The sequence below is a fragment of the Chelonoidis abingdonii genome, chromosome 2 (genome assembly GCF_003597395.2).
Source record: "Chelonoidis abingdonii isolate Lonesome George chromosome 2, CheloAbing_2.0, whole genome shotgun sequence".
Classification (NCBI taxonomy): Eukaryota; Metazoa; Chordata; order Testudines; family Testudinidae; genus Chelonoidis; species Chelonoidis abingdonii.
The window spans coordinates 161,290,264-161,315,735 of NC_133770.1; the positions used below are offsets into that span (position 1 = coordinate 161,290,264).

The 25,472-nt window shown below is 59.2% G+C and overlaps 1 protein-coding gene across 1 annotated transcript in view; it reads right to left on the reverse strand.

The window, feature by feature from the left end:
- Positions 1-304: 304 nt before the first annotated feature.
- The window catches only part of SORBS3 (sorbin and SH3 domain containing 3), a 31,061-nt gene continuing 5,893 nt past the window's right edge, over positions 305-25,472 (reverse strand). The window contains exons 2-23 of the mRNA XM_075062759.1: positions 23,378-23,498; positions 22,150-22,527; positions 21,206-21,323; positions 20,135-20,379; positions 19,545-19,608; positions 19,046-19,081; positions 18,539-18,614; positions 16,951-17,047; positions 15,640-15,699; positions 14,986-15,072; positions 13,239-13,277; positions 12,180-12,217; positions 9,576-9,718; positions 7,663-7,754; positions 7,122-7,168; positions 6,296-6,410; positions 5,221-5,346; positions 3,598-4,125; positions 3,127-3,233; positions 2,575-2,681; positions 1,196-2,319; positions 305-785 (exon numbers count right to left, since the gene is read on the reverse strand). Of these exons, the coding sequence (XP_074918860.1) occupies positions 2,258-2,319; positions 2,575-2,681; positions 3,127-3,233; positions 3,598-4,125; positions 5,221-5,346; positions 6,296-6,410; positions 7,122-7,168; positions 7,663-7,754; positions 9,576-9,718; positions 12,180-12,217; positions 13,239-13,277; positions 14,986-15,072; positions 15,640-15,699; positions 16,951-17,047; positions 18,539-18,614; positions 19,046-19,081; positions 19,545-19,608; positions 20,135-20,379; positions 21,206-21,323; positions 22,150-22,527; positions 23,378-23,422 (2,610 nt within the window). The 5' untranslated portion in view covers positions 23,423-23,498 and the 3' untranslated portion in view covers positions 305-785; positions 1,196-2,257. The remainder of the gene's footprint in view (positions 786-1,195; positions 2,320-2,574; positions 2,682-3,126; positions 3,234-3,597; positions 4,126-5,220; positions 5,347-6,295; positions 6,411-7,121; positions 7,169-7,662; positions 7,755-9,575; positions 9,719-12,179; positions 12,218-13,238; positions 13,278-14,985; positions 15,073-15,639; positions 15,700-16,950; positions 17,048-18,538; positions 18,615-19,045; positions 19,082-19,544; positions 19,609-20,134; positions 20,380-21,205; positions 21,324-22,149; positions 22,528-23,377; positions 23,499-25,472) is intronic.

Consider the following 25,472-nt stretch of genomic DNA (forward strand, 5'->3'; position numbering starts at 1 on the left):
CCATGGTCTGCCATCACCACACGGAGTGCGAAGAGATGCTCTGGGGAGTGCCGAGCATGGAGTGACTGGCGAACAGCCGAGCTGATACAGAACAGAAATGGCTTTACCCAGCAGAGGGCAAGGGGAGCACAGGGATCCTAGCTGGGACACTGCCCGCTGCTCAGAGCAGGTCTACCACATGCGGTGCATCCTGGCATTGGCAACAAGGGCGTCTGCCTCAGGGTTCCACTGGCCACAAGCTGCCCTTTGCCCTGCTGCATGGATTCCTGCCCGTCCCCAACGAACACCAGGCAGGGCCTTCGCATGGGGTGAGGCTGATCTTTAATAACAGAGGACAAGCAGATCAGGTTTGCGGGCACGTGAGCCGGCTCTTTACAGGCAGCTTGGAGGAGACTGCCCTCCCCGTGTTCCCCCTCGCCCCCCCCCTTCACACACACACATCCGCAAGGAGCCACCAAAAGCAGCGCCAATGGACCGTTGCAAAGCAGGTAGCCGCATTGCAGTAACATAACACACGCACAGGGTTCAAGCACAAGCTTCTAAGAGCACATGGGTGCAGAGGAGGCCCGGCTCAGTGGCTCTTGCCTCCTCCAGAGGGTCGTGATGGAGGTTTTTTTGTTTTTTTTTTTTTGGGGGTTTCAGCTGGAGGGAAAGGACAACAGCTCATTCCCGCCAGGAGGGCAGACCCTTCTGCAAGTGAAGGCACAGACTGCAGATATTTATCAGGTGGGCACAGGGCGACACTTCCGCCACGGAGAGCCCGTGGGGCAGGGATGGGATGGTCCCTTAAAGGGCCCCATGGGGTTAAGCTGGGGACTGTCCCATTAGAGGACTCACAGGTTAAGGCGGAGGCTGGTCCCTGTTAGAGGAGCCCTATGGGGGGGCAAGATGTCCCAGTTAGAGAGCCCACGGGGGAAGAAAGGTACAGGGATGGTCCGCATGTTAGAGGAGTCCCACCGGGGTAGGCTGGGACTGGTCCCGTTAGAGGAGCTCAGTGGTAAAACTGCGGGGGGTTGGTCTGTTAGAGGAGCCCCATGGGGGTAGTGGGGAGTCCCCTGTAGAGGGCGCCATGGGAGTAAGCTGGTAGCCCATCTAGAGGAGCCCCTCGGGGGTAAGGCTGGGGTTGGTCCCCATTAGAGGGAGCCCCACGGGAAATAAGGTCCCCATTTAGAGGAGCCACTAGGGTACGGGATGCCCCGTTAGAGGAGCCCCACTGGGGGTAAGGCTGGGGGACTGGTCCCCATTAGAGGGGCTCCACAGGGTGTAGGCTGGGGACTGGTTCCGAGTTAGAGGGAGCCCTATGGGGGGGGCAATGACTGGTCCCGTTAGAGGGAGGCCCCACGGGGAAGAGAAAGTACAGGGACTGGTCCCCATTAGAGGGAGTCCCACCGGGGGTAAGGCTGGGGGACTGGTCCCCGTTAGAGGGAGCTTCATGGGGGTAAGACTGGGGGGTTGGTCCTGTTAGAGGGAGCCCCATGGGGGGTAAGGCTGGGGGGTTAGTCCCCATTAGAGGGAGCCCCACGGGGGGTAAGGCTGGGGGTTGGTCCCCATTAGAGGGAGCTCCACGGGGGAGGGAAAGTACATGGACTGGTCCCCATTAGAGGGAGCCCCACTGGGGGTAAGGCTGGGGGATTGGTCCCCGTTAGAGGGAGCCCCACTGGGGGTAAGGCTGGGGGACTGGTCCCCGTTAGAGGGAGCCCCATGGGGGATAAGGCTGGGGGGTTGGTCCTGTTAGAGGGAGCCCCATGGGGGGTAAGGCTGGGGGGTTGGTACCCATTAGAGGGAGCCCCATGGGGGGTAAGGCTGGGGGGTTGGTACCCATTAGAGGGAGCCCCATGGGGGGTAAGGCTGGGGGGTTGGTACCCATTAGAGGGAGCCCCACGGGGGGTAAGGCTGGGGGGTTGGTCCCCATTAGAGGGAACTCCACGGGGGAGGGAAAGGACAGGGACTGGTCCCCGTTAGAGGGAGCCCCAAGAGGCAGTGCTGGAAGCGGAGCTGAGTGACTGGGACAGGGAGGAGGGGGTCTGTTACTAGGAGAGGCAGGGGCCCGTCCTAGTGCCGAGCTCCCTAGCAACAGCCACCAAAAGGATCCTACTGGGAATGTCCGTGGGGGCGGGGGCTGGGCTGGTCCCAATCCCCATCTCCTCGTTCCTCTCCTGGTCTCAGGGCGTGATGCCAGCTCTGGGTAGGCTGTAGGAGCCTGAGTCGCAGATGCAGCTTCCTCTTGGCTTGTGCTGGGGTGCGGGGCAGGGGGATGCTACACAGGGGCAACGTAATTGCCAGGGAAGGTGCCGAATTTCTGGGTTCTCCTGGACACACCTGGGGTGGGAAGACAAAGGGAAGGCCATGAGGGAGGGGTCTGAGGCTGCCCTGTAGGAGAAACTCGCCTCCTTCCACCTCTGCCGGATGGCCCTGAGGCTGGTGTTCCCTACATGGGCCGGCCCCGCACCATCCCCTACGGTGCCCCCGCTGGGAGAGGTTGGGACTGGAGTCACTGGGAGCTCCTATCCTGCTCCCCTCAGCACTCCCATGGGTAGAGTCTCTCTCCCCTGGCCGTTAGGCTGGCAAACGTACCCACAAACCAGCCATCATCACACTGCTGCATGACGTCCACCCGGTCCCCTTCATGCAGCTCCAGCTCGTCCTCGTTCTGGGGTCTGTACTGATAAATGGCCTGAAACCTGCAAGGCACCATCAGCCCGTGAGATCCTGCTCCCACCTCGGTGCAGCTCATGCGCAGGCCTGGCCCAGCAGGTTCTAGAAACCGAGCTGGGCCCACCGAGTCAGCAAGGCCCCCTCCCTCCCATCAGCCGCTCCCGCACTGCATCCACCGAGACAGGCGTGTTGGGGGAGCTCAGCCCACCCGCAGGGGGTCTGCAGTGTTGGGGGGGCCCCTGGTACAGCTGCCAGCAGCTGGTGGCAGCTCACTGAGCGAGCAGCTCTGAAAAGGTCCTTGTTTAGGGTAACAATTCAGACACTGTCCCAACCCAGCGCCTCTGCAGGGTGTCTGCAGCCAGCCCTCGGCATGGGTCACTTCCCTGGGCTGGCTTGGATGGCTTCCAAATGGAATAGGGGGGTCCCTGCTCCTCACCGAGACAGGGAAGCCGCCAATCTGGCTACACTTACGGGGTCCACTGTATGCTGGAGCCATTGTCAGATGGGGGGGCCTTGGGGAGGTGCCCAGCACTGCCCAGACGGCAACCTGCAGGTACTGGGGCTTCAAGGGTGGAGCTCTGCAAGGGAGAGGGAAGAGATTGGTGAGCTAGACAACAGAGAGTAGCGCTGCGAGAGGGGGCTGGAGGTGAAGGGGATGGGCACTCCCATTGTGCGTCACTGGGGGAATTTGCCCAGCGGTGTGGAAAAGGGAGGGAGAGGGCGAGCCCAGAGGACAGACGCTGACCCCCACACATGGGGGGCTACAGGGGCGTGTGGTTGGACTCCAGGGGTGCGTGCAGGTTCACCAGCTGTCCTGGGACAGCTGCAGGGGCTGCACTGGAGGAAGCTGGGGTCCTTGTGCTGCAGGCTGGGCAGGGCAGGGACCCTGGGGCAGGACGATCCAGGGAAGGAAGGACTGAAGGAGAAGCACGATTGTCTCACCTGCCCAGGGAGCGAGGAGGGCGCTGCAGCGGGTGGAGTCTCCTGTGGCCGGGAGGGGCCCGGGGGCTGCGGGCTCGGGCTCAGACTCAGGGGGGAAAGCAAGGTGGTGCTGGGGGCCAGTTGGAGGCTCTGGGGCCCCTGGAGGAGGCTGGATGAGACTCCGGCATGCTGCAGCTTGGGGGAGACAGGGAAGGTGAAGCCAAAATGGCGCGGCGAGGATGACAGGGCGCCCCCCTCTGTGCTGCGCTGTTGGGCAGTGGGAGAGTCTGCCAGGAAGGAGGACGAGGGATCGGAACGCTGGCTACCAGGCGAGTGCAGCTGGGCCGGTGAGCCTGTGTGAGCCAGCAGCCTTGGGGAGGCAGGAGCAGTCAAGTTTGGGGAGGAGGGGAACTCCTCTGAGGCCTTGACCCGCGGCTCCTTCAGCACTTGCACGTAGTTGGCCGGGAAGATGCCCTGGCGGCTGGTGCCAGAGATCCGTCCCTCATACCAGTTCTCATCCACCTTGCGGACCAGACAGATGCGCTCACCCTGTGGATGGAGAGAGGGGCAAGGTTAGAAGCCCCCGGGATAGGGACATGGGACATACCACCCGTCAGCCTCTGTTGCATCTGTCGTGAGACTTCCTGCCCTTCCAGAACAGAACAGCCCATCCTGCTCTTATCTCCTGCTCCAGCAGGTCCAGCCAGTCTGGTTTCCTGCCCCCTAGCCCCACTGGTCTGTCCAGTCGTGCAACGTCCAGTCCAGCCAGCTGCACAGTACTGTGCCGCGGAGGGGAGTGCTGCTGGTGCTGAGCAGCTCGGCCCCCAGAGCATGCGGCCTGAGGGTGATGCTTGGTTTTAGCCCAGCGGGCGTCACTACGACATGGTTCTTTGCCAGTGGATTCAGTGCTGGGGAAGAGCTCTGGGCTGGCCACTCTGGAGACCAACACCTTCTGAGCATCCACAAAACAGGTTTGGGCCAAGCTCACCTGATGCTAACCTCTGAGGGCAGGACAAGAAGCAATGGGTTTAACTTGCAGCCAGGGTGGTTTAGGTTGGACATTAGGAAAAACTTCCCAGCTGTCAGGGTGGTTAAGCACTGGAATATATTGCCTAGGGAGGTTGTGGAATCTCCATCATTGGGGATTTTTAAGAGCAGGTTAGACAAACACTTGTCAGGGATGGTCTAGATAATACATAGTCCTGCGTGAGTGCAGGGGACTGGACTGGAAGACTTCTCGAGGTCCCTTCCAGTCCTATGATTCTACGATGCGCCATCACCCCACACATGCCGCATCCCCAGCTCAGTCCCCAGGAGAGACCAGTGCAGAGAACTACACTGCAGGGGTAGGGAGGGGACAGAGGGGTTAGCCAGCATCACATAGGCTAGGTCCCTCTCCACTACGCCCCATCAGGGATGATTCCCTGAGGCTGCCAGCTACAGGGCCAGGCGCTGGTCCGAGACCCAGCAAACTCAGTTCATGGAGGCCAATGAACAGCTGTCAGATGGGAATCACTTTTGGTCATTACCAGCCTGGGCTGGCACTGAACTGATGACCTGAAGGTAACAGCTTCTGCAATAAGCTTCCACGTGACCATTCTGTGCTCCCCATGCCCAGCACCCCTTACCAGGCGGGTTCTGTACCTTGCGGAAGGACAGCTCCACCACCAGGTCCCCTTTGAAGTTGTACTGGGCCAGGGCCTCTCCGTACTCCAGCACCTGGACGGTGGGTGGCTTGATGGGCTTGGGCACTTCGGTGGGAGGCAGGATCTGTTTGGGAGAGACAGGGAGCAGGGTAAGCGGAGCACGGCAGCAGCTGGTGGGAAGCTGTCTGTCCGGAGCGCCCCATCCAGCCCTTGTCTCGATACCGCCCCCTCCTGCTGAGGTGGGGCATGTTCCATTTCAAGACCCCCAGGTATAGCGGAAAGGGGTTAACCCTTTCACTGCTGCTGGCCCTCTCCCTGTACCCTGCTATCAGCCAGTTACGTCAATGGGATATTAGGAAACGCCTGGTCTATTTTAGCTCTGCAGGCTCAGCACATCCAGCCTGGTCAGCAGCAGCGGAGAGGAGATCTGGGCTCTGCTTGGGAAGAGGGAGCTGTCGGGTCTGGAAGCACTCGGTTCACACTGGAGGGGAGCTGGTCCTGCCAGGGTTTCCGCTGTCCTGGTGTCTAGGTTACCTTCAGGCTGCGAGAGGGGTTGGAAGAGGGTGTTGACAGGGCCGGCGCTTCCATTTAGGCGACCTAGGTGGTCGCCTAGGGCACCAGGATTTGAGAAGGCGGCATTTTGCCACCCTCGGCAGCAATTCGGCAGCGGGGGTCCTTCCACGCTCCGGGTCTTCGGCGGCAATTCTGCGGCAGGTCCTTCACTCGCTCCAGGATCCGCCGCCAAAGTGCCCCAAAGACCGGGAGCAGCGGAAGGCCCCCCCCGCCGCAGAATTGCCGCCGACCGGGTGCGCCGAAGAACCCCTGCCTAGGGCGCCAAAAACCCTGGCGCGGCTCCTGGGTGTTGATGGCTGCCTGTTCAGATGCAGGCGTGATACCAGCACTGGCCACTAGAGGGCACATCTGTAATACTCCATGCACCAGTGCCAAGTGCTGAACTGAGAACACTGCCCAGGGAGCAGCGTGCCAGCCTCGATGCCAAGTGCGGGACCCGCCCTGTGCGTGCTCCCCTCCTGTCAGGCTTGCAATCATGTTAGCAGCAGCCCCGTCCTTACCTCCACGTAGTTGGAGGGGAATATGCCCACCCTCCCATAGTGCTCTCCTTCCAGCCAGTTCCTGTCCACCTCCTTGTGGATATAGACGATGTCTCCCTTCTGCATGGTCAGCTCCCTGAAAGGTCAAGGCATAGTGTCATGGCCCACAGGTCCTTCCCGGGGGCTGGTGCCTGCCCCCTTCAGCTAGCAGCTCCCTAGCCCCTAGAGACATCCGTGGGATCAAAGAACCGCCTGTGACTCCTGATGCTGGGCTGAGCCCTGGCTCCCTGCCCTCAGCAGGGACACACCTCAAGCCCTGGCTGTAGGGAGTTCACTTGCTGCTGACCCGGTCCCGCTGGATGCCCATTTCGCAAGGGGCCATCCCCCCACTCTACTGATGATGGAGCCCAAGGCTGAGCTAGGCATTAGGTTCATCCTTCAGTATGTGCCAGCCCTGCTCTGGTCCGTAATCGCTCCTCTGGTTAAACCTCACTTCCATGTATTCTTCTCTGGTGAGGTTAGACCCAGTGAGAGGGAAGTTGGCACCCTCTTCCGAACCTGTCCCAGCTGCTCTCCTATATCTGCAGAAGCAGCCAGGGGACAGAGGGGCTGGCCACGTCACATAGGCCAGGTCCCTCTCCACTCCTCCCCGCCAGAGATGATTCCCTGAGGATTCAAACTGACCATCTAAATCCACCCAGGAGAGGGAGAAAATGCAGGCCAATTCCACAGCTGGCACGGTGGCCAAGTCCACCAGGACAGAGGGGGATGGCTATACTGATAAGAACAGACCCCCTCAGGGGACCTTGGGTCTGGAAACAACAAAGATCCACTGAGTGCCACTTACTTTGGGGACTCAGCCTGGAAGTCAAACTTGACGCGAGCAGCTTTCATCTGGGGTGAGGGAGAGAAAGGGTCAAAGTGGGTGAAACCAAATCAGATCACAGCCAGAGCCCCGGGGTCCCAGGAAGGTCCTGGTCCCAGGCCCCCAGCCAAGTCCAGTCCCTAGAACCCAGCCTCCTATCTTGTAGTCACTGATTCCTGAGGGAGACCCAGAACGCACCCACTGCTTGGTCACTTCTCCCAGTGCTCCTGGGTCCCCTGAAGAGATGCCAGCCTCTCTCACTGTCTAGTTCTTCTCTCCCATACACAGATCGGAGGCAGTCTCCCTAAAGCTGGCTCAGTAGCATCTATGGTTACTCAGCACCACGGCAATCCCCAGCATCAATGACTGGCGCCAGGCCCGCGCTAGCTGGATGGAAAGTGACCTGCTGCCATGCCAGCTGCAGACACACCTGCAAGCTCTCTCCCATGTCTCGCCAACCCAGTGTCCCAGCTCTGTCAGCTGCAAGTGAAGGACGTTCCCAAGGAAAAAGGCCGTGCCTCACCTTCTTGTCCTCTCTCCTCACCGGTCCATCCACCGCCTCTATAGACTCACTCTCATCAGCCAACGGGCTTTTTCCAGAGTGGCCTGGGGGATCTGCAGAGAACCATGAAACAAGGGGATGAGCACGTCACCCTCTCCTGACAGCCCCCATGGCTGAGGAAGGCGGGTGTTACGAGGAGACACCCAGCACTGTTCCAATACATGGGGTTGCTCTGAATCTGCAGAGAAAAGACACCAGTGGAGGTGCATTTCCTGTCCATATATCCAGCCATCGGCATGAGAGGAGTCCACATACCATATGCAGCTGAGTTGGAAGGACCAGGACACCTGGGTTCTGCGTGCCTGCACCTCTCCCAGACTGCGAAGAGGCAGCGTAGTCCAGCAGCTGGGAGTCAAGAGACCTGGTTCTAGTCCCAGCTCTGCCATGAACTTGGACGAGCTGTCTCCTCTCTCTCTGTAGGCTGAGGACCATCAGTCTAACCCGTCCCTCCAGTCTGGACTCACTGTCTCAAGGTATTAATAGCACCCCTAGCTCATCTCAGATCTCAAAGCATTTTCCACAGGAGGTCAGTGTCATTAGCCTTATTTTACACTGAAACTGAGGCAGAGTGGGGAAGTGACTTACCTGAGGTCACCCAACAGACCAGTGGCAGAGCTAGGAACTGAACCCAGGTTTACTGAGCCCCAGTCCAGTGCTTTATACACTAGGTGATACAGCCCATTAACATTCTCCTGACAGCTCACAGGCACACAGACTCCTTTGCATCTACCAAAATAGACTCAAATAAGCAAATTTCTGCCAGTCCAGCTGCTCCCCAGTGAACATGACCAGAGCTCGGCTACTGGGGTACATCTGCACCAGCCAGAGCCCAAATTACAGCTCTCTGACTGTTACACCATCCACCCTTAGGCCATTCATGTGGAGCAGCACAATAGGCCCAGAGCCAGCGCTTGGGTTGGGCCAGGAGACAGTTGTGCACCCACAAGCTGCTGCCCTGTTCTCCAGAATCTCCACTTTCATTTAAAAAGAATATGTTAAACATAAGAACAATGGCCGTACTGAGTCAGACCAAAGGTCCATCCAGCCCAATGCCAGGTGCCCCAGAGGGAGTGAACCTAACAGGTAATGATCAAGTGATCTCTCTCCTGCCATCCCTCTCCACCCTCTGACAAGTAGAGGCTAGGGACACCATTCCTTGCCCATCCAGGATGGGTAAGCCAGTTCTTATGTTCTTTCTTATGTTCTTATGTTGTTGCGGTTGGGAAGAAAACCTTGAAAACTTGAAACACATGCAGGCAATGCAGTGACATCTGCCTGAGTCAGCAGATAGCCTGCAACAATCGCTCTGAGAGGGGCAACTGCCCCATTCATCTCAGTGCGGGTTAGCTCGGATGCCATCAGTGACACTTAAGTGTCAGCAGAGTTAAATAGGTCACTACTCCAGTGGGCACAGCTTGTTTTTTGGGTGGAGCTTGGAAGAGTACGGCTCCCTTCCCCCCACCCCAGTTCAACCTCTGCCCAAAACCCAGTGCAAAGGGAGGAGCCCTTAGATGGCTGGGCTGAGTCCGCGGACAGCTGGGAAGCCATATTACTGGGAGCGGAGGGGTGGATGAGACCAGTGCATGTAGTGTCTTACATACAAGATCTGACCACAGGTGAGGCAGAGAGGGAGGTGGGGCGAGGAAAAGTGTCCTTTCCAAGGGGAAGGGGAAAGGCAGATGTCAAAGTCGTATTCAAAGCGGAGGGAATGGCTCCATGGTTTGGGGGGGATTCCCAGCAGACCTGACAATACGAGTGAAGGAGGGATTGGAGAGGGCTAGAATGGAGGACTGAGCAGCAACAGGGATATGGAGGTCAGAGCGGCAGAGGGGAATAGCTCCTCGAAGGACATGGCTGCGTGCAGAGATCCTCACCTTTCCTGGGAGGAGACCTGCTCCAATCGCTCATGCCCACACCCAGGCCCGCTCTCTCCATGCTGGGGCTGGCAGGTGGGCGTCGAGAAGTGGGGGGGCTCTGCCCCAAGGCAGGATGGGAACGGTAGGCAGACGGTAGGCTGCTGGAGCAAGAGCAGAGAGTCAGTCAGAGAGACTATGGGCCTCTGTGGATAACTAGGCCCAAAACCTCAGGGAGCCCCTACCCAATCCCAAGAGGAAATCAAGGGACCAGGTCATGGCTAGTGAGCCATAGGGAGTGATTATCTGCCGGGATGTGCACACAGATGCACACCCCATGCAGCTACACACAGACCCTGCATGCCTTCCCCCTAGACAGCCCCCCTACAGACTGGTGCCACAGCTTCGGGAACAGCCAGAGCCTCCTATTCCAAGGGCCTGGTGGTGGTTGGCTTGGGAGTCCTAGGGGGTGTAACATAAGCAGGGTGCTGACAGCATGGCATGCCCCCCCACCCCAGCGGGGTGGGTTCCTGTGGTGGAGAAGCGGGGTAACTGGGGCTCCAGTTTGGGAAGGGAGAGAGCTACCAGGCAGCCTACTGCACTCCGGGGACAGCCCTGCCTGGACCCCTTGGAGCAGACGCACAGCGTACCCCAGCTCAGCCAGGGGCTGCTTCTAACAGGATGCCGAGGGCACAGATTCCAACCGCCGACATTACTTCACCAGTGCAGAGCTGTGGCCAGGAGCAGCTGACACGAGGTGTGTCCCTGCTGGGTCCCACCTCCACCGCCCATGGAAAACAAACCAGCTCCATCGCTGGAGCCACCCAAAGGGAGTCTCTGAGCAGCCAACCAGCCCCACCTGGCTGCCAGGCAACCAGGGACACAGCCCTGGATCTCAGCCTGCTTCCCCTCCTCCCCCCATGGTCCCAAAAGAGCCAGACCCCTGCTCCCGCCCAGAGAGCCAACCCCTCCCTACATCTCACCCACAGCCAAACCAGGAGAAGGCTGGGGTCAGGACTCCTGGGTCCCGTTCAAAGCTCTAGGAGCAGGGTGGGATCTAGTGGGTTAGTGTGGGGAGCTGGGGGTCAAGACTCCTGGGTTCTCTTTGAAGCTCCAGGAGCAGGGTGGGGTCAAGTGGGTTAGTGTGGGAGGCCAGGGGTCAGGACTCCTGGGTTCCGTTCAAAGCTCTGGGAGCAGGGTGGGGTCTAGTGGGTTAGGGTGGGGGCTGGGGGTCAGGATTCCTGGGTTCTAGTTCCAGCTGGGGGAAGGGAACGACAGGAATCTGGGTTCTTGCCTTGCAGCTGCCCCTGCCACTTCCTCTTTGCCCCTGTGGGCCATTGCCTGGTCAGGTCCCGGCACGCCCTGCCCCCCTCAGCCAGAGTGGGTACACGATGTTTGCGTCCTACCCTGGCAGCCAGGCGGGTAGTGCTGGTTCCTCCCTCCCCTGTGCAAGGCCGCGCGGCAGGAAGCACTGAGACAGCAGCAACAACAAGGAGTTGGCAGGATACAGCCACTTGGCTAAAGTTTAACTTTGAACTCTTAAAGGAGCAGCGCCTCTTTCCCAGGCACCTGAATGATTCTGAGGGAAAACCAATGGGACTCCGGAGAGGATGTATGGCAGAGCAGGACACCGCAGGGAGGGGCACCCTTCCCTATGCCCCCCTTGTCCAGAGACAGATAGGAAGTGGACTTCCCTCATGACTCACTCCCAGCCCTCCTTCCCGGGAGGCCCCTATGGATCCACTGCAGCCCCAGAAAGGAAAGCAAAGCCCTGGCTTCTTGCAGGGCCTACCTGCCCATTGTTTATGGTAGGACCTACAAGTGGAGTGTTTGTTTTTGATTCCTGTGGCTGCAGGAACAGAATCTGAGGCTTCAGGGGAAGGTTTCCTGCGAATTCTGCTTAACTCCTTGTGAATGATGGTGAGAGAGAGCGAGGAACCGCCCCGGATACTGAACATGCTGAAAGAATGTGATGATCTGCTCCAAAATGAAAGTGCATGGAAAGAGCAGACAGACCCCAAGCTCCGAGCTCAGGTCACGCCTATGCTGGGAAACATCTGCGTTGCTGTGGGGTGGGACCTGACAGAGCTCAATGTGAACTAAGCTGGCTGGCTGGAAAATCCCCGCAATGGGGGCACGTGACCTGGGAAAGACACCTGGCTGGGAGCTGCAGCCCTGTTACCTGCCAGAGAGCAGTAAGCTGTCCAGGGCAGTGGTGGGCGCTTGAAGGCGTGTGCTCACCCAGGCACACCCTGGCAAAGAGGTCCTCCAATCCCTTCCCAAGTGCCCTCTACCCTTGCTGCCCAGAACAAGCGGTTCCTAGGAGCCCCAACTCTTGAGGCTTAACTTATGAGCAAGGGGCTCTCCTTTCCTTCCTCTCTTCTCCTGTCACACCGTTCCTTTCTCTCTCTCCGCCTCGCTTGCTCTTCCTGCATTCCCTTCAGCTCTCCCTCGCTCCCCCCTTTTCTGCACCTCTCGTAATCCGCTCTGAGCTCACCAGCCCCAGGCAGCTAGGCGGAACGAGCTGCTTGCAGGATGACGCCAGCTAACCAAAGGCTGCCTCACCTGAGCGGGGGGCGCCTGGCGTGCCAGCCCCAACACCCCGTTTTACCTGGCTGTACTCACCGGGCGGCGGTGCAAGCGCAGAGAGACGCCGAAGAAGTCTGCAGGGAGAGATAGCGAGAGAAGGGGGGAAAGAGAAAATTAATCATCCAAGAGGCTGTCTTGTGCGGGAAGCCGGAGTCTAAGTCCTGGCAGAGAGGAGCCAATAACAAGCCAGAAGGAAGAGCTGGCCCATCCGGCAGGGAGGGAGAGCCAGCCAGTGGGGCCAGAGCAGGGTCCTAGAGTCCAACATCTCTGGGGGGGGAGGCTGGGGGTCTCGGCGCCATGGCCCCTGCAGAGCGAGGGGGACAAGTGCAAGGGAGGCAGGCAATAAGACCAAGGGTCGGCAACCTGCAGCACGTGTGCCAAAGGCAGCACGCAAGCTGATTTTTACTGGCACGCTGCTGCCAGCTGGGGTCCTGCCCGCCAGCCCCGCTCAACCCCTGCCTGCCTGGGTGAACGAAATCCTAGGCCGGCAGTGGGCTGAGCAGGGCCGACAGCCAGGACTCCAGCTGGCAGGAGCCGGCGGCCGGAACTCCAGACCAGCAGTTGGCTGAGCCGCTCAGCCCACCACCGGTCTGGGGTCTGTCCGCCGACCCCGCTCAGCCCACCGCCGGTCTGGGGTCCGTCTGCTGACCCCACTCAGCCAGCTGCTGCTGTAGGGTTCTGGCCGCCAGCCCCTTGCCAGGTGGGATCCCGGCCCCGCTCAGCCCACTGCCTGCCTGAATGGACGGAATCCTGGGCCGGCAGCAGACTGAGCGGCTCAGCGCACTGCCAGTCTGGGGTTCCGTCTGCCGCTTGCGCTGCTAGTCTGGGGTCCCAGCTGATGGTCCCGCTTATCCTGCTGCCAGCCTGGATGGACAGAACCCCAGGCCGGCAGCAGTTGAGCGGGGCTGGTGGCCGGGACCCCGGCTGGCAGGGGTTGGCAGACAGAACCCCAGACAGGCAGCGTGCTGAGCCGCTTAGTCTGCTACCGGTCTGGGTTCCATCCACCAGCCCCACTCAGCCCGCTGCCAGTCTGGGGTTCTGTCAGGGGCCCCTGTAAATGTAAAATTTATTTTGGCCTGGGAAACCTTAAGTTACTGAAGACTTGGCACGCCACTTCTCAAAGTTTTCCAATCCCTGCAATCAGACAGACAGAGGGTCAGGGGCTCAGGGCCATGGAGACAGGGAGAGGCAGAGGGATGGGGAGACAGGCAGGGAGGGACAGAGGTGTGTCGCATAAGCTCCCAAGCTGCCGTCCAAACCCAGGCCTAAGGGGTTTGTCAAGGCGAATGGGGGATCTAGGACTGGTTCTTTTTATTGGGGTCGGGAGGAGGGAGACAGCAAGACTGGCAGATGGATGGAGGACAGACGGACAGTGCCTAGATGCTATGGTGACAGCGTGTTAGAACTATGACAGGTGGATAAAGGAAGATAGATAGATAGGCGATAGATTAGATTAGAGGAATGAATGCAGGGACAGGCAGGTGTTACAAAATAGCTAGGCCAGGGGTAGGCAACCTATGGCACGTGTGCCAAAGGTGGCACACGAGCTGATTTTCAGTGGCATTCACACTGCCCGGGTTCTGGCCATTGGTCCGGGGGGCTCTGCATTTTAATTTAATTTTAAATGAAGCTTCTTAAACATTTAAAAAACCTTATTTACTTTACATACAACACTAGTTTAGTTATATATTATTGACTTATAGAAAGAGACCTTCTAAAAAAATGTATTACTGGCACGTGAAACCTTCAATTAGAGTGAATAAATGAAGACTCGGCGCGCCGCTTCTGAAAGGTTGCCGACCCCTGAGCTAGACAGACAGTGCCTTTGGGGGCAGAGAGGGGAGAGTGGGTCCAGAGGTAGAGCCTGGTACCCCGCGCGGCTATTGGCAGAGAGGGCTGGACAACGCCAGGCCTGGACAAGACTTTGATAGTGTTACCCTCAAAGCGCCCTGTGTGGGAGCTCTTGCTGGGGATTAGCTCAGCCAATCCAGGCCGGGGTGACCTGCGCACCCTGGTGGTGGGGTCTGTAAGAACTTCCCCTACCCTCAGTGCTGAGCTACCCTGGCGCTGCCCGCCTGTCCCAGCCAGTGAGAAGAGTCTCCACTGGGCACAGGGTCAATGCCAAGCTCCTGATTCCTGAGGCAAGTGAGGGTCTGTGAGCGTGTGGACCAACCTCCTTGTCCCCTTGAGCCAGCCAGCCCCGCAACCTGGGGCTGGATTAGAGTCAGTGCCCCTGAGGGGGGGAGAGGCCCTGTATCCCTGCGATCCAAGAACCTCTTAATGCCAGCTGTCAAGGGGGCCCAGAGGTATATCCTGATTCAGGTATGTCCACTGTGGTTCACCAAAGACGATCACGCGAGGTCTCAAATGAAAGCTGGTGTCCCACTGGTTGCTAGCATCATGGGGAAGGGTACATACTAACGCTACATCAGGCCCTAAGGCTGTATACGGAAGGAAAATATGTCCATAGAGTGTGGATCCAGGCACGAGTCTCCAGCAGGAGGTCTGCCAGCGGGACATGAGAAACGGACAGCTCTCTGTCGGGATGCAAACCCAGCGCCATGTGCTCACACAACGGATGTCACTTACACACGGAGCCAACCCAGAGATGTGAAGTCAAGAGGCAAAACACCCCTCCGTTCACGCACACCAGCCCCTGCTGCTCTGCAGTGATCAGCGCAGGCCCCAGGAGGTGCTGGCGAGGCCTGCGGGGTGGGAGAGAGGAGGATGTGGAAGGGAAAGGGCACGAGTTGAGCCAGTTGGTCAGCGGGAGCTGGAAGCAATAAGCAGCAATAGCTATGCGGAAAGGATTGCCCCCGGGCAGTGGAGGCAGGGGGGGTACCTTGCAAGGATGCCGACGTGTCTCCAGGGCTTTCATGTCCTTGTCTAATTCCTCGCTGAGCTGCTGCAGCTCTCTCTCCAGTAACACCTGGTTGCGGGGAGATGGAGACAGCATGTGTCAGGCTCCAGCCAGCACCCCGCCCGGTCGCACTCACGGAGTGGGTGAGGCTGGGCCGATGCCAGGGTGTGACCCTGCCCGGTGGTGCCGGAGGGGTGGGGGGGATGCACATTGACATGGTGCCCCCGTGCCAGGACACCACAAAGGTGCATCGGTACCATGCCAGCCCGGTGTGGTGCTGCCATGGGGTGAGGATGCCACAGTACTGTGGCCACATGGCACGGCTCTTGGTTTAAACTGGTCAGCACCACACCTTTTGCTGATCAATTTAAACTTCTGTCCGACCTCCCATGCTGAGAAAGGGGGACCGGGGATGAAGCACCATGGAAGCCCGTAAACACAGCTGCAGAGCATCTGAGTGGGTGGGTGGGGAGTGCACATTGCGGGGGAGGGGCCATAGCCCAGCCACGACCTCCTCCCTCCTCTCAGGCATTTAGCACGTGCTCACTGGGCCGCATCCCAGGGCACAGGACAGTCCCGGCTTTGCTAGCGCGTGCCTGGCACATGCCCTGGCCGGCACAGCTGCACGGCACTTACCTCAATCGGCTGGGACAGTGGGGGAGGCTCTACAGGAAACGGTGCCAGGAGCTTCTTAGGCTGCAAAAGTCAACCGGGGAGTGGGCAGCAGTCAGCAAAGTACCAGGCGGATCCACTCCAACCAGGGAGCATGGCAGGATCATTCCCTCCCCAGCCTGCTCCAGGGGGTCAAATATCCCCAAACAGTGGTGCTCCTGCCACTCCCATTGACTGTTCTCCAGCCACCTTGCTCCCTCCAGGAGGATCCCAGGGTTCCTGCATTGCAAGGTGGGTGGTGAGCCCACCCTGGGCGTGGGGCAGGGAGCCAGCAGCCCGACTCTAGGCGAGGCCGGTGCACACTGAGCGCGGCCAGCGGGGTGTTACATGGCGGGGGGGGAGGGAGGCTGGACTCAGGTCCCATGGAACACGCCTAGAGGTGGGGGAGCCAGGCACTCCAAAGGACCCTTTCAGCACCCACAGAGAGGGGAATTGGTTTGGCTCAGGGGCCTGCAGCGAAAGTCCCGTGCAGAAGGAAGACACTGATGGGACATGGCTGGACATGGGGCAGGAAGGGGGACACTGGGGGAGCTGAGATTGTGGCAGGCAGCCCTCTCGATCCCATTGCCCCCATAGCAGCTTGGGAGGGGGAAGGGCACCAAGAGGCTCTTAGCAGGCTCCCCATCTCCAGCTCCTTCAGAAATTGGCACCAGCTGCCAGCACGTCCCGCCTGGGGCTCTACAGCCTGCAGTTGGGACAGACAGAGAGAGCCACACTAGCACATTCCTATGTCAGGCCCCTGCCAGCTCTCCTGGAGCTGCAGCCTGGAGATCTCGCCCTGCACGGGAGCCACACATGTACACGTCATGCTGGGCCACGCTGTCACCCCTCCACCCCCAATGTAGCCTCCGGCTCCGCTTCCCAGCCCTCCTACCCAGTGCCACAGAGCACAAGCCAGAGATCAGGCAGAACCAGCACACAAGAAGGCAAACAGCAGGCTGCAGCTCTCATGCGCAGCTCTGGGGCCAACCCCTGGAGCAGCGTCGGCACAAGCGGCTGATGCAGGACGGATCCCAAAAGTTCGAGAAGATCAGTGCAGGCTTTCTCCAGCCGGGAGATGCCACCGCCGCTAGACGAAGCGCAGCCTGGGCTCCACTTCCCCGCTAAGGCTGTCCCGCGTTAGTGCAGACCCCCTGGAAAATGCCCCCAGCTGAGAACTAACCAGTATAATGGAGCTAAGCTGTGTGGAGACACGTCTGTGCCAAAGGAAATGCCAAGAGCCCCCCCGCCCCGAGCAGGCCCAGGGCTGGTTCCTGGGCAGGGAAGGCTCCCTACCGGGTTGGGATGGTCAAGGACGGATGATTTCCCGGGTTCGTAGTCGAAAATGCTCCTGGGCTCCATCGCAGCATCATCAGCTGCCTCCTGGCCCCTCCTGCAGGGGAAGGGAGTGGGGTGAGAGCAGCTCTGCCCTGCTGCCTAGCTCCCGAGGGCATCCCAACGTGCTTGCAAAGGGCACTGCTACTCCCTTCACCCATCTCACAACAGGGATGCACGGCGCCCCCTGCCTCCTGATCATGGGCGACACAGAGGGGCAGATGCCTCCCACCACTCCCTGCAGCACTGGGGCACTGTGATCAGCAAGGGGGAGAGCACCCCCTACTGAGCCGCCCACTCCTATAACACAGCACGCTAGGGCCATGCTGGGGCATTCGGATCAGCACTGACTCAGAAGAGGGAGTGCTACCCACCCAGCCGCCGGCAGCCCAGGTTCCAGGTGCCCTTACCCCTGGCCTCAGGGCTGGGAGCTGTAAGAGGCACTTGTGTGGCTGTTAAGACACCAAGATTTTTCCTTTAAAGCCATCCCATCGTTGCAGACCCTTTTGAAGCAGGGGGGCTTTGTCCCCTGGCAGCTAAGCTGGATACCAGGTGAGTGTAATCATGTGATGGGGAGGGGAACATGCTGGGGATCCCACCACCTCACAGGATTCACCAATGCCGCTGCAATTTGTCTTTATCTACTAGGGGACAGAGTCAGACATGAGAGGGTCCCAGAGAGGCAGCCAGTCACTTCAAACCCAAGAATCACTATTTAAACCTTAGATACAAAGGGTTTCCCATTGGCAGAATGACCTTCTTCGGCTGCAGCTTAACAGTGGATGGAAACCTGCTGCCTGGCTCTGGCAACCCTGCTCTGTGCCAGCAGGGTCCCAGACAGACCGGCGCTGTTGCAGTCACCAGCAGCAGGGGGAAAAAGCTCCAAGAAACTTCATTTTCCAAGCTGGTGGAGGGTTTGTATGGAAGGGGAGCAGCCCCTCTCTGCCCTTTGCAGCAGGGACATACCTGCTGGGATAGTGGAATGGACACACCCATCTGGGAACAAAGAAAAGGAAAAGCCTGCGTAGACGAGGTGGCATTCCTTTCCACACAGTGCTGTTATCCTGTGGAACTCACTGCTGCAGGATGTTGCTGCTGAGACCAGTGGTTTGAAATTTGGATTCGTCGCTTTATTCAGAGACTCCGCACCTGCACCCCTAGCCAGGGTCAGATTAGAAAGGCCCTCGGGCCTCATCTTTCAGGGTACAAGCTGATCAAGACCCAGGGCCAGGAAGGCATGTCCTCACAAGAGAAGATAATGCACACTGGGGTGGCACAGGAAGGGTTTTGTTCATCAGAGGCAGGATAGCTGGCTAGATCGGCCACTGCTCTGTTCCAGCACGGCACCAGGTTAGACTGCAGAGCCACTTGGCCAGTTATTTGAGTCAGGAAGTGGGACACTGGACAGATGAGTCATTGATGTATTCCAGGGCAGGGATACCAACCTAGAGGCCTGTCTCTTCCCCTCCCCACCTCCAGCTTGTTGCTTCTCCCCACAGGAGAGGCATGCATGTCCCATCCCCTCAAGCACTCCCACCTCTGTACTCACCAGTCCAGGCCATTCTGCAGATAAGAGGAGCCACTTGGCATGTGGCCCTTTTGTGCAAGTGCCGGAGGGCGTGGTTCTGGGGGAGACAAACAGGTCAGTGCCCAGTGCAGAAAGGGGTGCAGCGAAGACTCCTAGAGGGACAGGCAAGGGATTGTGTGTTCCCACAGGGCACCGCCCTGGAGCCCAACACCCTCCACCCCGCTCCGGGCTGCAGGGCCCTGTGAGGGCCTTCCCAGGGGTGTTTCCCCTATGAACACCCCAAGCCCTGCTCCCTATGAACACGGGGGCAGGGATTGGTGAGGGGAGCTGTGGTCCCTATGGCCACCTCAAGCCCAGTTCCCTATGGACAGGGGGCAGGAATCTGTGATCCCTATGAAAGTCCCAAGCCCTGCTCTCTATGGACAGTGGTTGCAGAGAGGGGTGAGGGGACCCCCAGGCCCTGCTCTCTGTCCCGATGTTAAAGGACTTGATACTTCCTGACCCCAGCGAGCAGGTTGTGATGCTTACCTGTGCAGTGGTGGAAATCCCAGTCCAGCTGTGGTTCTGGAAGAGGAGCGAGATTGGTGTGAACAGGTTCCTGGATGGGGCAATGTCTGGTGTGGCACACGCTGGGGGTGCAGAAATCAGCCCCCCAGCTTGGGTCCTTCCCTCTCCTGTCTGCCGGGAGGCAGGCTCCCTCACCCAACCCTGCAAGCAGGGTCGGGGGGAGGCCCATGGGAATTTTGGGAGCAGCCGGGATATGGCCAGGAACAGGCACAAGGGAGTGGGGTGGTGCGGATTAGTTGGTCCCTGAACTCTGTCCCAGGATAAGGACAGACACATGTGGCAGGGGAGCTGGCAGAATGACACAGACTCATTATATACCACAGGGTGGGCGGGAGAGGAGGAGAGGGAAGCATGGATGGGCACAAGAGGTGCTTGGCATCACTCTAGCCAAGCTGCTGCAGGAAGGCCCCTGCACCTATCATGTGCCTCCGAGGGGAGCCAAGGGAGGAGGTGACCTTACCTGGGAGCTTACGGTGGATCTGCTGGAACATGCTCCGGTACCAGTCCCGTGGCCTGTCCACACTCTGCCGTTGGAAGCAAACACACAAGGCGTCAGGAAAAGCAGCCCTGCAGCAAGAAGACTAGGGGGGAGCAGAAAGCTACAGCGGAGTTGATACACCATGGCTGAAGGGGCAGGGAAACTGGCCCCAGCCAGGTATCAAATGATGGCCAGGACATTGCATTTAACTCGCATGCAAAAGATGCCACCTCCTGCAGCACAGCGCCCCCTAGCACTGCACTGGGGACACTGAGGTCAGTACTAACTCCAAGGGGACAGCGCCCCTATTGATCCTCCTACCCCACTTCCGGCAGCACAGCACCCACTTGTGCCCTGCTAGGGCCTTGCGGTCAGCATTGGCTGCAAGGGGAGAGTGCCTCCTCCTGAGACCCCTACCCTTCAGCACCGCGCCCCTTTGCACCGCACTAGGGCACTGGGATCAGAACCGACTGCGAGGGGCCAACACCTCCTACACGCTTCCCTTCCCCGCAGCCCAGCCCAGCAGTGGGATCTCTACAGCCCCGTTAAACCCACTCCCACCCTGGACTCACAGATCGCGATGCGATCGGCATCCCTGTCTCATCCACCGGGCCGATCCCGTCATACTTCACCCATCGCTTGTCCTTCCTCTTGCTATCCTTAGTCCAGGTGGCAGACCAGGGGGCTGTGCGGGGCACAGGCGGGGGGCCGTTCTCCAGGGGGCTCATTGCTGACTCAGCAGGCAGGGGAACAGGCACTGCCTGGGAACTCAGCTTCTTCGTTTCTTTGGCAGGCCAGGTCTGATACCAGTCGCTCACTGCAGGCAAGGTGGGGAGAGACAGACAGAGAGAGATGGGGTTCAGGGCATGGACAGTCCAAGACTTATGGGTCCTGCTATGCCAGAGGGCCTGGGCGGTGAGCACAATGGCAGCCCCATTGACAGCAGGGCCCATGTCCCCTGGACAGACAGAAGGGCTGACAGACAGACAAGTGTCCAGGTGTGGGGCCAGGAGTCCAGGGAACCCAGAACAGCCATGCTATTTTTAATAGGAGGCCTCAGCTCTCCACTCAGCGTCTCTTCCCCACCACTCTTTAAATGCAGTGCTGGGAAAGGCGGGAAATCTCCTGCAAGCAGGGTTGTGGTGGCAATGGGCTGTTCCAGGTGGGGACGTGCCAGATCCCCTGACTGCCCGGTACTATCCAGCCCGAGAAGTGGGCACATCCATTCTGGCAGTAAGGGGCCACACCTCTCTCCCTGCCCCCAGCCCATTGCCAGAGGTCCCTCCCCAGGCTGGCTGAGCTTGGTGACTCCCCCAGGCTGCCCCTTGCTTCGTTAGTCAGGGCTGGCCTGGGAGAGGAGCTGGGCCGAAAGCTGGCACAGGGAGCGGCCTGGATTTGAGCTTCTCCTGCTTCCCAGCCCCTGAGAATTCTCTGTCCTCCTGGGGACCTCCAGCTTGCAGGCTGACAGCCGCAGCTAGGGGGATGCACTGAGACAGCTGCACCTTGAGATCTGGGCATCCAGTCACGCAGACCATGGTCCCCAGAAATGGGGCTGGCTGGAAAGGGCTTTTGAGCCAGAAGGGGCTCTCCCAGGTCTCTGTCTGAGCCCGGCACTGTGGGGCGCCGTCCCTGGCTGGAGTTACCTGAGCTCCTGGGTGCTGCTCTCCTAGGCTCGGTGGTGCCATTGCACGCTATGCGGGGACACGTGTCATGGAACTCAAAGTTCAGGGTGTTGGAGCCACAGTTACGGATCACGGGCACCTATGGGGGAGGGAAACAACATGGCTCTGCTGTGCAGGGTGCAGCAGAGTGCAGACAATGGGCACCAAGGAGTCAGGGTGCAGGGGAGTCAGAGGCCATGGCACAGAGAGCACTGGGAAGTGTGGGTTACAGCAGGCATGGGGGAGTTGAGGGGCACAGCAGTCACAGCACACTGGGTGGCAGGGAGCAGGTGCTGGGGTGATTAGGGGCAGCAGGTGCTAGAGAAGTTGAGGTCTCAGTTTCCCCTCTGATTTTGGAACTAGTGGCACACAACAACGGGTGGGGAAGGAGTCTGGACTTGGAGTGGAGGCTGAACGTGTCTCCTGCCTGCCTCTCCTTAGATATGGGCTCCAACACTGCACAGCAAAGAGACTCCCGTAGAGCTTTCCGCCCCCATGTCACTGGTTCAACTCCAGCCTAGGCTGGCCGGCACCAAAACCATCGCTGTCGGACGACTATTTGGCGGCCCCAAGGGGAGGTCGGTTGGGTGGGTCTCAGTCCAGTGGGAAAAGCATCTACAACACAAAGGTCACTGTCCCCATTGGCACCAGTCACTGCCTTCGTGGGCAGCCCCAGGGTAAGGACCAAGGGCTGAACAGGCCGGAGGGACTGAGGGTTGGGGTGAGGCACACAGGTGAAGCAGTGCGTGGGGGAAGCCTGGCACTGCCTGGGTGGTCCCTGCCAGCTCAGTTCTGCCCATCTGGCGGCAACTACTGTCTTTGGGCCAGAGACCCTGCAGGGACAGCAGGGCTGCTAGCTTAGGCGCCCCCAGCTCCCAGGGCCGGCATACCATTGCTCCAGACAGGGTAGGGCAGGCTCCACTCACCCTGGGTCCTCTGTGTCGCAGTGGGACCCATGTGGATGGCTGAGGGGATGTGGCCGTGGGGGCTGCTGGGCTCCTGGCAGCAGGAAGAAATTCCTTCTTCTGGAGGTGAGATGGGACAAAGCTGAGGCCCTGGGACCCCTGAGGATTCAGGCAGCCTCCTGCCATGGCACAGGGGGGTGGAGAAGAGAGACTGTGAGGAAAGCAGCCACTGCCCCATGCTCCTGCTGAATGTGCACCGTGTCTCTCCTGGAGGTGGGGATTCCCAGCTGCCCTCAATGTCCCCTGCAGGGGAGTGGGAAGAGAGAAGTTGCCAAGAAATCCTTTCTGCGCAGAAGGCTCCGGTCCCCAGCCATGCAGCAGAGGCTCCAGGGGTTGCACCTGTGGGAGGGGCAGGAATGAGATCACTGTTGATGAGAGTAGGGGGCTGCCAGAGCCAGATGCTGGGCATGTTTCTACCACCATGCAGCAACACCCAGCCAGTGCCCCTCAGTCCTGTTCCGGGCCTGGGTCTCCAGCCCAGCTCTGCCGGTTCTGTCCTGCAGTGCCCCACCCCCCTTCAAGCTCTGGACGTCCTCCCGGCTCCTGTGAGTCCCTCAATCCCAATCCTCAGCCCCTCCTGCTATTCTAGCCTGGAGCTCCCCACGCCAAACAGCTCTGCTCTACAGTCCCCTCCCTCCATTTCCTGAGCCGGGGGCCACACCTTTGCAGTGTTTGTTGTGTGGGGAACTAAGATGTGACACCCCTGAGTCATCTCCGCCGGGGACCTGCGCTGGGAAGGGACCGGGGCCAATGCTCTTATTCCTGAGCAGACGTTCCCTCGCCATCTCGCTTTGCAACCGTCATCGCCCCAATCCGACTGCCCGGCCGTGAGCAGCCCCAGACCATCAGCATGGAGCACATGGCGACAGGTACAGCTGAGGTGGGGAGAGACATCAAGCAGGTACGGTGTGGCTGGAGCACACAGGCACACAGGAAGTCAATGGCAGAGCCAGGAATAGAACCCAGAAGTCCTGGCTTCCAGGCCAAGATCTGTTAGGGCCGACATTGTCCCAGCAAAGGACTGTTGCCAGCAGACGGCTCTAGCTACCCTGGTTCTAGTACAACCGCTTCCCATGCTCCATGGGGAGCCTGTTCCACTGTTCAGGCCACTTGGTAGCGTTTCCTGTTATTCGCACATAGACACCACGATGGTAAAAACAACACGAGCTCAGTGGAATCAACGCCTTACGCTCTGGGGCTGCAGTGTCCCAGATCCGGCTGCCTGGAATGCCATGGCTGTCTCATGCCTCTCAGCTGCCTGGAATCATGGGGCGGAAGAGTGGAGCACGGAGGTCAGCCACAGCAGGGCTCTGCAACACAGAGGGAAAGAGATGTGACCGCAGCCCTGAGCCTGAGTCAGGATGGAGGGCAGCACAGAAATCAGTTTCGCTGGTTGGGAAATTGGGCTCCAGTTTGCCTGTCCCTGTTCATTCCGCCCCCTATCCAGAGGCCGGATTCACTGCCTGGCAGAGCCGCCTGACACTCAGGCTGGTGAGGGCACCTATGGCACCAAGCCAATAGCCAGCCAGAGCTTTGGGGCAGCAACATCATGCTCCAAGGGCAAGACAAGACTCAGTGAAGCAGCATTAGCCCCAGAGATGGCAGGATCAGGGCCTGGGGCCCTGTAGGGTCCTGCATGCAGAGGCAAACTGGGGCTCTCAGGGTGGGAGAATCCAACAGAGCTGAGGGGCGATTTGGGATGGCTTCTGTTTCCTTCCTTCCCAGCTATGGGACGCAGCAGGGGAGAACCTCTGAGTCCCAGCTCCAGAGAGATCCTGGCCACAGCTGGGTGCCAACTTGTCAGCACTGCACACTGCAGTCTTGGGAAACAAAGCCCCCTCCCCCACACACTGGTGGGTGTCCACCCGTGAGGTCAGCGCCTACCTCCTTTCTTTGCCAGCGCGAAAGTTGTGTCTGGCCGTTCCTTGCTGCTATGACAATGCCACGGCCTTGTATTCAGCCCTGAACAACAAGCTACAGTATGAGCTGCTGCCGGGCTCCATCATTGTGGGAGTGGCAGAGCTGTCTGGGGGCAGCGCTGGGTTAACAGAAGGGAGGTGGCAGTGTCTGGGGCCAGGGCTCACAGGGAACAATCCAGCCCCTCATCTGTCCATGGTAGGCTGGAGGCGGGGTTGAGATGGGAATAGGAGAGCCCAGACCTACAGGCCAAGTTCGATGGAATGGGAAGCGCAGACCCATAGCCTAACTAACCCCTCTTGCTCAGGAAGAAGCCTTCCACCACAGCCAGAAGGGCCGTGGGCTCGCGGAGCAGGAGACGAGGAGAAGCTAGTGCCATTCCCCAGCAGCCATGCCCATTCTATACAGGAGCAGAAATCCACTTCAGACTCTTCTCCTCCCTGGCCCCCCGGGGCTGCACAGTCCCGACAAGGGGGCGCACTGATCAGCTCTTTCCGGGAAGCCAGCATGCTTCCCTCAGCCCTGTTCTGCCTGCACAGTCATCGGCACAGCAAGCATAGGTGCAAGCTAGAACACCAGATGCAACAACATGGTGTTATTTATATAGCAGCCACAGGGCGCTCGGCCTTTTACAGACAGAACCTTGCCCTGAAAACCTTGCAATCTAAGGGGGAAATACACTGTTTCCCAGGCTTTTCCCGCCAACCAAAACACAGCTGCTCACACAGGACTCTGACCCAGCCCATGTGCAGGCTACAACTCATTAACTCTGTAGTTGCTGGATTAAAATAACTGCACAAAGAGAGTGGGACAAGGAGCCAGGTCGAAGTGAGGACATTGCGACTGGATGAGGAGCCTGGGAGCCAGTGTAGGGTGACCAGATAGCAAATGTGAAAATTGGGATGGGGGTGGGGCGGTAATAGGCGCCTATATAAAAAAAAAGACCCAAAAATTGGGACTGTCCCTATAAAATCGGGACATCTGGTCACCCTACGCCAATGGGAATGGGGAACATCGGTTGCGGGGGTGAGTGAAGGCTGGTGGAGGGCAGGGGAAGAGGTGAAGAACCAGGAGGAGGCCATTGGGATTGGCTGGGTAAGTGGCTTCAAGGAGCGAAGGGGTGGAAGGGTGAATTGGGCAGGGCTGGGCAGGAGACTGGGACTGGGATGAGAAGCTTGAGTAGTGGAGACTTGGACTGGCTAGGTGAATAGAATTGGACGAGGAGTCGGGGTGCAGAAGAGACGGGACTGGTTGGAAGGGAACGGGTCCACTGCAACGCACTTCCCTCCAGGGCCTGGAATGGAATCCAAGAGTCCTGGTCCATCTGGAGGATGACAGCCTACTACTGATATCAGTCACTCTGTTAG